This window comes from Pseudochaenichthys georgianus, chromosome 7, assembly GCF_902827115.2.
Source record: "Pseudochaenichthys georgianus chromosome 7, fPseGeo1.2, whole genome shotgun sequence".
Taxonomy (NCBI): Eukaryota; Metazoa; Chordata; class Actinopteri; order Perciformes; family Channichthyidae; genus Pseudochaenichthys; species Pseudochaenichthys georgianus.
In genome coordinates, this window is record NC_047509.1 from 11508367 (window position 1) to 11523106 (window position 14740).

Genomic DNA, 14740 nt, shown 5'->3' on the forward strand with positions numbered 1-14740 from the left:
CACTCAAATGCGCTGTATTCACTTCATACCATTGTTTATATTAAAAATGATGAATTACAGTTTAGTCAGACGATGCTTGAAGTAAAAGAAAATGGCTGTCACTTCTGGCATAGGTCTCTTTAACAAAACAAGGTTGAACAGCACTTGGCCTCACATCCTGGATGGTATTTATCACGGTCGATAAGCGAGGAGAAGCATTTATACAGTGCAGATCAGTTACACCATCACTTCTTGCTTGTAGAAGACAAAACATCTACCAAGGAGTCCACATGTACACACCTTTGAATGAGCAGTCTTTAAATCCTAAAAGCAGTGTGGTAGAAAAAATAAAAACAGACCGAAAACAAGGGAGGTAAAGGAAAAATAAATGGGCGTAAATTAACTGGAGACCAAGTCCTGAATGCAAAACAGAGAAATGATGTCCAGATGCAACACGATAAAACAGTTTGAGACCCTGATGTGTGTTCAGCTTATTAAGTCCAACTATAACAGCGTGATGGATCAGGCGAAGATGGTCTCCTCGCGCCTCTTCTTGGTCAGGATGGTTCCCGGTTTGTGCTGCGCGTCGGGATGGTTGGTCAGCTCCGGGGGGCAGGTGGAGACCGGGCTCTCCATGAAGGCCTGCTTCAGGTCGTAGAACACGGCACAGTCCTCTTTGGTGAGGAACGTCAACGCCATACCGCTCTTACCCGCACGACCAGTACGACCGATACGATGGATGTAATCTGCAGGAGGAGGAGGGCTTAGTTAACACTTCTTATTCTTTATGTGCATCCTATGTTATGAGCGCAGAGCAACAGACTTGACGTCACAAAATAAATATCTAATGTCGATAATCTGGATCAGTGAAAAGAACTATAGTTAAAAAAAGGAAATGAACACTTTGACTTTATTACAACCTGGAAAACTGTTGAGGTGAACATCTAAGTCAAATTAAAGATACCTAAATTACTAAATACATCTGGAACTGAACATCAAACTAACTGTATAATAATAAATATAAATGTGTTGAATATAAAGCCTTTAGCTATATTTTTAATATTGACTGTTCAATATCTACTAAAATCACAGGAATGGTTTAAGTTGCACTTTGATGTTCGACTCAAACCTTTCAGATAATGTTCAAATTCCTAAAGTTAGTAACAAACGCTTAATATAATACAATAAATAAATAATAAATGTTCTAATAACATTTTAAAGAACATGATTGATGGTCAAACATTGAGAAAAATGATACACCCAATAAAGAAAGAAATACTGAGGGGGAGCTTCCTACCCTCGATGTTCTTGGCCATGTCGTAGTTGAGCACCATGGAGACGTCATGGATGTCGATACCTCGACCCGCCACGTCTGTGGCCACCAGGATGTCTTTGGCTCCGGCTTTGAGGTTGGAGAGAGCAAACTCTCGCTGCTCCTGGCCTTTGCCGCCGTGCAGCGTGCAAGCATTGTACTGCGAGAAGAAGAAGAAAACTAAGGTTACATTTCATTTTATATTTCCAGTGTTTTAAGGAGAAAATCCAGTTTACTGTCAGGCGTCTAACAAAAATGTCCACTGGGTTCAGTTCGTACCTTTACTAAATGTTTTGGAACTATTTGTACTAGATAAAAATTCGGACACTGAAATGCTCACAATGACAATTAATGCTAACGGTGTTGTTGGGTAGGGTTAGCAACATTAGCTTATTAGCAGTAAACACAGCACGCATGTTTGTTCCAGATGTCATGCCAAGTCAAATAAATATCATGATAAAATGTATATGTAAGAGTTTGATGTTGGAATAATGAATTGATTTCTAGTTTTTTAATTTACATCTCTAATATCTATTTAAAGGAATTGTTTAATTTCTCAAACAATGTGGGAATTTTGCAATCCCATTCTAAAAACAAAAGATAACTAAGAATGTTTTTCAGAATTTTAAAGTAAAACATTAAAGAGTCCAGTGACTTTCTCAAGTGACAGTTATTTTGTATATATTGATTGTTGTGCTTTTATTTATGTCTTAATGTGTACATATATATATATATAAATGTGTGTTGATTGTGTATATATAGGATATACATATTTATATACACATTTGTATTTTTGTAATCGGGATTGTGGGAAATGGCATTTCAATCCGTCTGTCTGTACACACAAACTGAAAGATTGACAATAGAGTTGACTTTGACTTACCCCCATCTTCTCCAGAGACTTGGCCAGCACGTCGACACCCTTCTTCTGGTTGACGAAAATGATGATGGGAGGCTCGAAGCCGCGCGCCAACACCTCCAGCAGCTTCTTCCTGCACAACAAAAAAAATAAAAACCCCTCAGTAAGAGACTTCAACAGAGAAATAAACAATATGTATGATGTTTACGTGTTTGTGTGCGCTTACCTCTTCTCTCCCTCGCCCATGAGCATCACCTTCTGCTCTACTCTCTCGTGAGGTTTGCCAGCAGAGCCGATGTAAACCACGGCCGGACGCCTCAGGTAGCTTCGGGCCAGCCTCTCCACCGCCGGAGGCATGGTGGCCGTGAACATGACCGTCTGTAAGGGGGGACACAAACACAACTTAAATACACAAAGAGAGCAACCAGCACTTACAAAACTAATCTCCAGCTTCATTATGGCATCTATAAAAAAGGAACTTTGCTTTTATAATCTTAAACTTCTTTCTTCTCTGAGATCACAAAGAAAAACAATAATGCATGTGCCTTTTCTCCTGTCCAGACTAACAACCCTCCAGAGTGTGTAGCCTTCTGTCATCCATCACCTGCAGTTCATTCATTATTAAGTACTCAGTGCCTCTGTAACGAGCATACAACAAAAACTGTATCTTGCCCCATGTCTGAATGCTTTTATTCGGTTTTTTAATAGCACTTTGAATTGCCTCGTCGTTTAAATGTGCTATATAAAGTCGCCTTACACAATAGTTAAGATTGTAAATGATGTTTGAGGGATGAACATACTTGTCTGTATTTATGTTTTCCAGATTCAAAGTTCTTTAACATTTTCTCTGGGTCTTCTGCCTCGTCGGTGTCTGGTTTCTGATTGGTCACCGGGATGTACTCCAGGATCTTCTGGACGTCGGGCTCGAAGCCCATGTCAATCATACGATCGGCCTCATCCAGGACGACGTACGTGCAGCGGCCGAGCACCAGGTACCGGTTCTCCAGAACGTCGATCAGACGGCCGGGGGTGGCGATCACAATCTGTCAGAGAAGGAAACACAGGCAGGGGGGGGGGGATGAGTGTGTGTTGTGTATGAAGCACATTACCGAACAGATTTAAGGGCACGTTGGGCTTCCTGTCACGACAAAGCTTTATTATAAAACAGTCTGTGTATTTACAGTTATCAAAATTATGTGTATAAAGGTCTGGTAAACCTTATGTACTGCTTTCAATCACTATTGTTATTGCATATAAAAATACAGATTATTCTCAACTTTTTAAGCAGCTGCAGATATTATTTTGAATGTATTGATAACTGTTAAGTCTATAAGAGAGATAGTCAGATACCATGCCTTACTAGCTTGACTTAGAAATGACATCACTTTGTGTTGCCATAAGTTATTCTCTCTCCGTTGGTGCGCTGGGCTAATGCTAATAATGCTAATCCCAACTTTTCAGAGTTTTACGGGGCGTGTGATTTGCAATTCGTCCAGCCAATCAGAAATTGGTACTTTTTTCTCCCCAGGAAAATACCTGCTCTCTAGCAGGGACTGAAAAGGGGGGAAAAGTTCTCATGAACTAAGTCCTCTTTTTGTTGTGAACGCAAAATCCCAGGAACTATCGGAACTAAAAGGGAAAAGTACGGGGGAAAGTACCCGGTGTGAAAGCGCCTATAGACGTAAATCCAGGACACAAAAAAGAGAAAATAGATATCCCAGAAGAGTATAAATCTTGCTGAAACCATGTATATGTGTATGATATAAGGGGTTTAGTGTTAGAGAATGAAAATCCTTTTACTAATACTAATCAAGACTGTAATGATTCAGAGAGTAATGGAGCAGACTTTAGGTGTCTACTGGATCCTAACTTTAGACACTTAGCTTGTCTAGATGTTCTACTCTTTCGTGGCACTTTTCCTAGATAGGCCTAAATGTCCCCGTGTCTTACCTCGCAGCCCATCCTGAGACGGAAGCCCTGGTCCTCCCTGGAGATTCCTCCGATCACAGCCACTGTGCGGATGCCGAGGGGTTTACCGAACTTTATGGTCTCCTCTTCGATCTGCTGCGCCAGCTCACGAGTCGGAGCCAGGATCACAGCATAAGGACCCTGATCTGAGTCTTCAATCCTGCACAGACAACAGGAGTGTAACAGACATCAGTAAACAGAGAAATGCAGGTATGAGTGGGTGTACATGAGATGATTTGAGAATCTGCTTTGTTACCTGTCGATCTTCGGCAGGGTAGTGATCCAGACGAGCAGAGGAATGAGGAAAGCAGCCGTTTTACCGCTACCGGTCTCAGCCACACCGATGATGTCACGGTTCTGTAAGCCAATAGGAATGGCCTGCCTCTGGATAGGTGTCGGATCCTGGATTTTAAGAGATTAGTCATTTTTAGATTAACTTGAATCAGTCAAGAACAGTGGATATATCAGTTTGTAAGTGAAAATATATGTAGAAATACATTTAAGATATATAATAAAAAACTTACATTTTTGTATTTATACATTCATTTATTTATTTCAATATATATATATATTTTTTTCTGTAATTATTTCAGTTTTTTTTATCACATTTATTTATTCTTGTATTCTTTATTCCTGTATTTATTCCTATATTTTTTAGATTAACTTGAATCAGTCAAGAACAGTGGATATATCAGTTTGTATGTCTGTTTAACGAAAATACTAAAGAGTCAAATAAATGTATTTTAACTCTAAAAAATCATGAGCATTTTACTTCATTTTGTGCTCATTTACAACTAAAATGAGAGCTTTATTAGATTAGATTATAATCTTTAATGACCACACAGCCAGGCTGGTGGAATTCGTGTTGAGTGCAGAGTATTACAGCTTGTTCCATACAATTCAACATACAATAAACAGTACAACACACAGCACAGGGCAAAGACATATCATAACATAAAGTTCAAGGTGTGGTGGATTGTTATTGTTCATTGGGGTTATTTTGCACTTCAGACTAATAACCCTTTTATCAATTGTTTTTTTCTAAAAGCCCACACATTTTAAAAAAATGCCACAAGGGCTTGACAATCTGTACAGCAAACAAGACTCTTTGTTGTTTGACATAATAAAGAATAACCTATTCATAAGCACGTTGACATGGAGTCTCATTGCACCGACCTTGTAGCCACAGGCGTCGATGACCTCGTTGATGTGATCCGGCATGGAGTACTCCTTCCAGTTCCTGATGGGGTTGGGGATCTTTCCTCCCTTGGTGGTGATGCTGTAGTCCTCTCTGAAGATTCTCCAGTCTCTGTCCGTCATCTCCTCCAGCTTCTTCTGACCCCAGTGTCTGTCGTCCCAGCGCTGCTTCGCCTCCTTCTTACGCATCTTCTTCAGTCTCACCCTGAGAGGAGGAGAGAGTAAAGATTGCATCAGTAAAGATCAATTATTACGTTCTACATTCGCTGCTTTTATCCTCATGACACAAATGTAGTCATCTCACATATCCGCGTGGACTGTTAATATGATAAATCTATATTTTTTACAACACCATTACATTTGTGTCTAATGTTAGTCTAAGGGTGCATTCACACCTAATAGTCCGCTCTCTGGTGCGCACCAGACGACAGTTTGTTACATTGTTTCATTTTTCAGAAGTTTCGGTTTGCGTTCACACGGGCAAAACTCAAACGGACTATAAACTTTAAACACAAGTCATGTGCACGGAAATGCTGTTCAACCATTGGTCAGACATTAAGGGCGTAAAAACGCAAATCCCGGCAATTTCTACCGGAGCCTCCGCCATGGAGCATCGGCAGGTTATTTTCATGCTGCTGTTAATCTGGAGATCAACAGACCCTAGCGGCCCGCGCATATGATTATATAAATCAGACAACGTCCGTTAAAAAACATTTTAACACATATAATGAGACGTTCTGCAGTAAGGAGGGGCGTTTCACCGACGACAGGTGTTCTTACTTTTATGTAGCTGACGGAGAATTTTTACTTTACACGACACTGTTCAACACTTAATTCTGCTTTACTCTTTAACTAAACAACCGCGGATGTCTTGAAAGACTCTTTCGCTAAAGATTTTGAAGATATCCGCGTTCTTGTGACACGTAAATACTGCGCTTCCTATGTTTTGGTGCGGACTGCGTTCACACCAGCAATGAAGCGCTCCAGAGTTCGCAAGCAAGCGCTCCGAGACCACCTATTTTAGCGGACCAGAGTCCGGTTGTTTAGTTCACTTAAGAGGTCTCGGACTGCGTTCACACCGACCCAAATGAACCGCACCAAGCGGCTAAACGCACCAGGGTTCGATTCAACCGGACTATACAAGGCAGGTGTAAACGCACCCTTAGTCATTTTCATACTGTGGAGGAGAATCAATGATCACAATATGTTGGACCAGAATCATCAGTAATGTTGATTCATTGGATAAGAGAGGGTAAAGGCAGATAATAGAAAAGATACCAAGTCTATCATTTTACTGTAATGTATTCATCTGAACCAAGAACTATACTAACATATAATAGTATTTAAATCCAAGACGATTTGAAGTCTTATATCATGATAGATATATTATAGATATATTGCCCAGCCATATTTCCGACCATTTTTTATTCAAAAATACTTTCTATCTTCCAGTCCGCTTCATTCATGTACTATAGAGTGAAGCGTCCTAAAACCCGGATGTAAACTCCTTCCGGTTCCTTCGACAAAAACCAATGCAATTTCTCCATAGGATTTTGGAAAATACCTGGAAATAAGGTCTGAGGTTGAAACACATTTAAGAGACGGACCACGTTTTGTTCAGCCGGATAATATCCACATGTCTATCCTACTTTTATAATTTTCTAATCATAAATGTAGTCGCCAGAAGCAAAATGCTAACGTTATGCTATAAAGGAACTACAGCAGGGTCGCTGCTTCAACGTCACGCCAACTTAAGATCCATATTCAAAGCTACAGATTCAAAATGGAACAAGTTGAAGCGTTTGTTTGAACAGCTTGCAGGAGGCAGGGACTTGCTTTCAAGCAGAACAGGGCAAACTAACTTAGTGGGAGTGTTTTACGTGTTCGGTGTAATGACGTAAAACGGCCTGGACAACTTCTGTAGTCCTATTCAGCCACTTGTTAACAACCATCGTTTTTCAGACACTTAGGCCCATTCCCAAACCGCCCCCTACACCCTACCCCTCCATTTGCGCGTTCACGCGGAGGGTCCGTCATATTGAGGGCTGTTCCAAAGCAACAAGTGTGGAGCGGTGTGGAGGGGGAGTGGGCTATCAAGCCCTCAAACAGCGAGTCTGCAGCGGTGCTGACTTGAGACCGGTCTCTACCTGACCGGAGTCACGCTGTGTGTGTCCGTCAGGAAACACGCTGTTTACAAATAGTTCCAGCAAACATTGCGATGTTAACAACCTCATGATAAATATGTTTTTAACTTAGGATCATACCTGTGTTTAGTCTAGAAAAAGGTAAATGTGTACATTTTATTATAAAGTTGTGTAGCCTATATTTACAGACCGTTGCAAAAACTAAGAAGCTTATAAACATCAGGTTTAAAACTAAAAGAGCTTTGAAACACAATGAAAGATGTTTGGAGTTTTATTTGAGTTATTCATTTAAACTTTTTGTCTAAGAGATGCTGATTTGAAACCGTTGTTACATACAGTTACGGCATTTCCTGTTTCTTCCGGAGAGAGGGGAGGCCGTCCCAAAGCTTGCTGCTGTATTTACTCCCTCCATCTGACAGGAGGGAGCCTCGGTGAGCTGCGAGTGTGGCTACAGACGGAGTTCACTCCATCACGGAGGGGTTGCGTCGACGGAGTGGTTTGGGATTGGGCCGCAAACTCTTCAGAAAGCACCAGCGGGGTCACTGCGGATGTATTTAATGTCGTAGAACAAAACGTGATCCGTCTCTTAAATGTGTCTCAACCACAGACTTTAGTTCCAGCTATTTTCCAAAATCCTATGGAGAGATTGCTTTTTTGTCGAAGGAAGTGGAAAATGCTAACTTACTTCCAGGTTTTAGGACGCGTCACTGTGGCACTCTATGATATGGCATTACACTGATGACACCACACTACATTCAAAACTTCATGTTGCTCTGAAAGCAAACCTCAATGAACTCCCCAAAGCCACAGAGTTGATCATGTGGATGTTTTTTTACTCACTCTTCCTGCTCCTTCTCTTCCAGCGTTCGTCTGTTCTCCATCATGTCACAATAGAAATTGGACTGATCTCTTTTCTGCTGCTTCAGGTCGATGCCGGCGATGAAGCCTCGTCCGTACAGCTGCACGCTGTGCTTCTCTTTGTAACTGGGAGACAGAGTGGGAACATCGAGTTGTTCAGACACACACATTCAAAACAAGGCAAAAGATGCGCTTCAATTAAAGAGGGACAGGTTTCAGTGAACACTGTGTTCATGTTTCCTCACATCGGGTTGTAGTCGACTGAGGTGTCCTCAGAAGCGTCCCACTCAAACACAAACTTCCTGTCGTTCAGGTGGCGAGTTCTCCGGCGTTTCTTGGTCCCGCCCAGGTAACGCTCCTGTAAGGATCAGATATGTAATTTAGTAAATCACACATGTTGAATTGTCATCTAGTCTGGTCATGTTTAGGAATCCACAGCCGGTTTTCTTAAATGTTATGTTAAAGGTCCCATCTCATGCTTTTCTGGTTATTACCGTCCCCTTGTGTTATGAAGGTTTTTCTGCATGTAAACGGTCTGCAGAGTCCCTCAAAGTACACCCTGTAGTTAGTACTCTAACACAGAAAAGACCTGTCTGTGCTGCCCCAGAACACCTCGTCCGGGATTTCTCTTTTTCCATTGTTTACTTCTTGGGTATAGTGATGTTAATGTAAATCTATTCTAGTAGACCTCAACAATGGAATTATGATCAGTAGAAATGGCCATGACATGGGACCTTTAAAGTTTGTGATGATGGAATACAAAAGCGAACTACAAATTACATAAAAACATAATTACTCTAAAAAGAAAAGTGAAAATAGACTATTAATATCTCTGTTTTTAACCTTGCTGCCATTTCATTACCTGAATCTGATTGGATTACATTTGTGTGCCACCTTCTTAGCTTTCTTTTCCGGACCCAAAGTTTCCATCTATCAGATTAGTGAAACCTATTTTGCCTTCCCTTCTTTTTCACAGATGTCAAATTTCCAACAATAAATATGTCGCGAGGTTTCTATTTTCCAGGGAAACAAAGTCACAGATCCACTTTGAAACACATAGATGACAGGAGGACCAATGATAGGGTTAGAAGAAAATAATCTCTGGAAGGGATTAAAATCACTGACCAGTACAGGTGATGTTTAAACAAAACCCCACACCGCTAGAGACATAAATCCAGTCATCATGGGGTTTAAGATTCAGGCTAATGCAAATCTACATAAGGTTTGCTCCCGACAGCCACCATTTGATCTGCTCTGTGCAGTTTCTCCTGAGACTGACCTTGATGGCATGGAGTTCTTTGCTTTTATCTTTCTCCTCTCTGAGCTTTTGTCGTCCATCATCGTTTTCATTCCCGTTGTTATCTCGGTCCATTCGTTCTCTTCGCTCTCGCCTCTCTCTTTCCTGGGGATCCTCTGTTAACCCACACTGTCAGTTACTATCAATATGCTTACACAAACACAATGCAGACAACCCAATGAACCAGTGGCTGATAATACACACCCATCATTTTTCTCCCCATGTCCTGGAACATCCTTCTCTTCTTCCTCTCCTCTTCCATCACCTTCTTCTTTTCCTCGGTTTGTTGCTCCCTCCTCTTCAGAGCCTCGACTTCTCGCTCTGCTTTCGAGAGGAACTTGGGCTGAAAAGGGCAAAAACAATCAAATATGAAGCGAGGAAAATATAATCCTAAAGATTTAAAAAGAAGACAAATGTGAACTCAAGAGACTTCCCACCTTTGCCTCCGCTTCCTCTTCTGCCTTCTTCTTGGCGAGAAGCTCTTCCAAAGATAAAGGTTGGACCTGAAGAGAGGCGAGATGGGTCAAACATGTGAAATAACAACTTCTGAATATAACAAACACAGTTATGCCCTTGCTGCTAAATACTAGGGCTGAACGATTAATCGATTTTTAAATTGAAATCGCAATTTGAAATGATGCAATTACCAAATCGCAAAGCCTGCGATTTTTAAGTCTTCTTGTGTGTCAGTCATCCACACCAATCAGAAGTGCTGTGCTCCACATGTACCAGTCATTGTTAACCAATCAGAAGTGGCCCATGATAGAAGGTGACAGACAGATTGATCCAATCACCTGCCAAGTCTTTTTGAAATACTTTTCCAAATGGCTTCCAATGGAGCTTTCCTAGATGCTTTGGTGAAACAAACCATCTGAGTCAGGTTAGTAATGCTCCATCACATGTTTCTATTACAGGGTGAGTCTTAAACTGAAGCTTGACTTTAAAGCAACCCAACGGAAGTTTCATGTAAGTTTAGGTCTTTCACTCGTAGCTCGGGCTGCGGGGGTGCTAGAGACGGGAGCACGTTGATACGACCTTCCTAGCCGGAGGTATGGCCGCATTTTACAGTAAACTTCCGTTGGGTCGCTTAAAAACAAATATCGCAAAATCGAATCGCAATATCTGGCAGAAAAAAATCGCAATTAGATTATTTTCCACAAATCGTGCAGCCCTACTAAACACCAACAAACTATGTGCAATATATAAATGCCGTTAATAACTGTAATATATACCTGGCTACTAAATCCTTAGAACTGTTACAAGGTGTGTATTTTGTAAATTATGTAACTTGCTGCTGTTAAATAACAACCACCTATGTGCAATATGTGCAATATATATAGATGGCGTTAATAACTGTGTAATATATACCTGGCTGCTAAATCCGTATAACTGTTACAGGATGTGTATTTTTTTTAATTATGTAACTTTTTTTTTTTTATTATATCATAACTTAGTACTTTTTAAAAATGCATGTCACATATTATGTAACATTAAGCTGTCTGCGGCTCTTTTTCCTGCTGTAACTATGTACATTTCCCCTCCGTGGGACTAATAAAGGTATTAGATAGACTCAGTAAAACCCATTTTACCTTTTCCTTCTTCTTTTTTCCATCTTCCTCCTCTTCTGTTTTTATTTGCTTGTCTCTCTTTGATTTGGCTTCCTTGGACTTGGGTGAGAGACTTCTACGAAGGAGCATGAATTTAAAACAGATGTTAATAAATAGTTATGAGGAAAACATCTATTTGGTCAATGAAAGTAAATCAACATGTGTGATGCATTTCTATTTCACCAAGTGTATTTCAGCATTTACATACCTGGACCTCCTGCCGCGATCTTTATCACGTCGATGGACGTCTCTTTCCTTGCGACCCCTATCTCTGCCCAAATCTCTGTCCTTATCTTTGTCACGCTCCTTCTCTCTGTCTTTCATCCGTCGTTCTCTGTCATTAAAAACAAATATAATGTTTAGTATAATTTCATCATCATTCAAAATAGGGCTTGGTTATGCAAAAACGAAATGAAACAAAACTAGGACAAATGCTATAATGCAGTTTTTAAACATTACTCATTTAGTCTAGTGTTAATGACAGATATGTGCTGCATTTGAGTTACCTCTCTACAGATTTAGAGCGATTCCTTTCGCGAGGAACATTGCGTTTACGTTCTCGTGAACGGCTGCGTTTCCTCTCCCTGTCTTTGGACGCTGAGGAGTCACCTCCTTCTTCTCCTCCTTCTTCACCTCCTTCTTCTCCTCCTTCTTCTCCTCCTTCTTCACCTCCTTCTTCCCCTCCTTCTTCTCCTCCTTCTTCTCCGGGTCGGCCGCCATCTGTAAGGAGCATGTTGTTAGTGACAAATGTGCAGTCATTTCACATTCACTTAGTTACATTTTTGATAAGAAAAAGTGCTCTATTACATTTCAGGACATCCATGAATGAACAGCCTACAGTCAAGCTGCTATGGCACTTGCAATTTACTTTTACAGTTTTTCTTCACAGGGTCAGTAAATCTTATTTTTCCTATAAGACACTGGACACTGTTTTTCCCCTCAAATGTTCAATGTTTCCGGGGTCAGTTGTTTTGGAAACACTCTTCAACAACTTATAACTCCCTTAAAAGTATGTCTCCAAATGTTCAGTTACAAAAAATGTTTTACATTTTGAGTTTATACCCACATCAATCAGTAAATATATTGTCGCTTTGTTTATTTAACAAGCTGTTTATATTACAATTGTTTGATTTGTGATGAGTAATTGGTGCTTGTTCATTTCTCGAGGAATCAACAAAGGATTTATCTCAACATTGATAAGAGTGTCAAAAAAAGGAAAGCATCCATAATGTTAAACAACAAATCACATGTAAGCCTGTGTGAAGCATAGTACTAATTTTGGCAACATGACTATTAAAACAAAGCGTTTCCTTCTTCAACAAGACGAAACGAACCCTAAGTCAAGACCCAGGGAACATAGAGATGACCGCTTTATTATTTACCATGCATGTATACGTTTCTGCAGCGAGTGTCTCAAGGTAACATGCATTTTAAGTCTGACGGTAAAAGTTTCAGGCCTGATCTAGTTTCACATAAAACTTGAACATCCACAGTAAGAAAACTTAACGTGTCATAGGGACTTAAAACACAATCAAGTATGTTAAATGTGAGTTACAAATGAATGCAGAGTGAACAAGCTAGCTCCTTACGCTAGCTAACAACTTAGCAAAGAGGCTAATTTTCTCCAGTAAACTGCCAAAAGATTTAACGCTAAAACATCACGCGAGTCAGATGTTTATATTTTATACAACATCACAGTGAAATGTGTGGTTAAAAACATTTAAAACTTACCGTAATCACTTGTCAACAACACACTTGCGATGTATGTACGCTTCAAGAAGACGCCATTTTGGACACGAGCAAACGCTAGCAAGGGATTGTGGGAGTCGTAGTTCTGAGCACTCCACACAGAAAGCAGCCGCTCGACTGTTTAAACTACACTTCCCAACAAATGGATGGGATTTTCGCAGGTCCCCAATTGTTTGGCACAGCAACTCATGTAGTGCCTGAGCGTAAAACATTTTAGATTTATTTCAGGCACAAGGTGGCAACCGTGTTACAAGTTAGCACAATACTGAGGTTTAGATTAGAGTTTGATACTATATGATTAGGTATCATAGGCGTCATTTGACATGACCCCACCACTTTTTGAAATGGCTAATTTTGTCCCCACCACTTAAAAAGTTGAACTTATAAATGTTGAGAAAAATAGTGTGCACAAAGATATGTAATAAACAACAACACTGGTTTAGTGTCAAGATGTGCAACTTGGACATGTTAGTAAACTTTCAATAGAACATGTAATTTAAAAAAACATTGCTCCCTCTGAGCAGCAGCAGGGCGCAGGCAATGCACTTTAAAAAAAAAAAAGTAATGTAAATTAAAATAATAATTCCTCCTTAGTCTCCTTTGTTTGGCCTGTTTGGCCTTTTTGCTTTATTTTCTTGTCAGAGAGTACCAGAATGTGTATTTTACATGTTAAAAGAAAAAAATATATATAATTTAATATACAGCCTGAAATGTTCTAGCAGGCTCTGGATTCGAACCGTCAATCAGAGTTTATTTATTTAGCCCAATATCACAAATTGTGCTTTTGTCTCAGGGGGCTTTACAGTTTATACCAAACATGAATACGCCTGCCCTGAAGTTTCCAGTGCTGTAATTTGTTAAAATAATGATTGAAGACAGAAGAGTCACTGTGTTTCTCCTTCACTGTGTACAACTTGACGCAAAGTTCCAAATAAAAGGGGGACTGGTCAGAGGAAGTGAAATAAAATAAAAACTGGAAGATATTGTTAAAGACACGTGCACTTTCAGAGCAATTGCAAGTGCATAAATGTTGTCGTATCCACAGAATACAAGTCTACCAAGCAAAACAACAGTGTGTGAAACACGCACAGACACAGAAATGTATAAATGTAAGGGAATATAAATGTAGAAATACATTTAAAATATATAATAATGTGTGTTCTGTTTTGTTCTCAACTTTCAGTTTTTTATTTATACATTCATTTATGTATTTACATGTTTATTTATTGTTTCTTGTGTTAATGTGTTGATGTATTTATTTCCACACATATTTATTTCAGTTTTTTTTACGTTTATTTATTCTTTTATTTTTGTATTCTTGTATTTATTCCTGTATTTATTCCTGTATTTATGCATTCACTTATTTCTTACTAATGTCATGTTCTGTCCTCCATACCTGTTTACTCGTTATGTGCGTAAAGGTACAAATTCCCTGGGTGTTCAATGTTTTATAAACACATTGGTGGTCTAGAGTTCTATGCATTGGTTTTTAATGGTACTCGACGTTCAACACTTAGGGGAGGGACATATTTTGTCTTCTGCTATGCTGATGTGAAATCTGGAAAATTGTCCCCATTTTTCTAACAAAGGGTGTGTATGTGTGCACATGTTTCTGCGGAAAGATAAAATACATTTTGAAGATGCTGCTATGCCTGACTGCAGTCCGGATTGGCCCGATGCTGATTTATATTCTGGACCAGATGTTTTCATCCACAGGGAGATCAAGAGAGATTTATGAAGCCCTTCTGAAGGTGAAACTGTTTCAGTAGA

At 39.9% G+C, this 14740-nt stretch overlaps 1 protein-coding gene across 1 annotated transcript in view; it reads right to left on the minus strand.

The window, feature by feature from the left end:
* Positions 1-17: 17 nt before the first annotated feature.
* ddx23 (DEAD (Asp-Glu-Ala-Asp) box polypeptide 23) overlaps positions 18-14740 on the minus strand; it is a 23578-nt gene continuing 8855 nt past the window's right edge. The window contains exons 2-18 of the mRNA XM_034086363.2: positions 12953-13055; positions 11728-11941; positions 11430-11555; positions 11204-11297; positions 10052-10117; positions 9819-9957; positions 9597-9730; positions 8563-8675; positions 8300-8443; positions 5295-5520; positions 4375-4520; positions 4101-4278; positions 2951-3193; positions 2377-2528; positions 2175-2283; positions 1277-1451; positions 18-725 (exon numbers count right to left, since the gene is read on the minus strand). Of these exons, the coding sequence (XP_033942254.2) occupies positions 502-725; positions 1277-1451; positions 2175-2283; positions 2377-2528; positions 2951-3193; positions 4101-4278; positions 4375-4520; positions 5295-5520; positions 8300-8443; positions 8563-8675; positions 9597-9730; positions 9819-9957; positions 10052-10117; positions 11204-11297; positions 11430-11555; positions 11728-11941; positions 12953-13055 (2586 nt within the window). The 3' untranslated portion in view covers positions 18-501. The remainder of the gene's footprint in view (positions 726-1276; positions 1452-2174; positions 2284-2376; positions 2529-2950; positions 3194-4100; positions 4279-4374; positions 4521-5294; positions 5521-8299; positions 8444-8562; positions 8676-9596; positions 9731-9818; positions 9958-10051; positions 10118-11203; positions 11298-11429; positions 11556-11727; positions 11942-12952; positions 13056-14740) is intronic.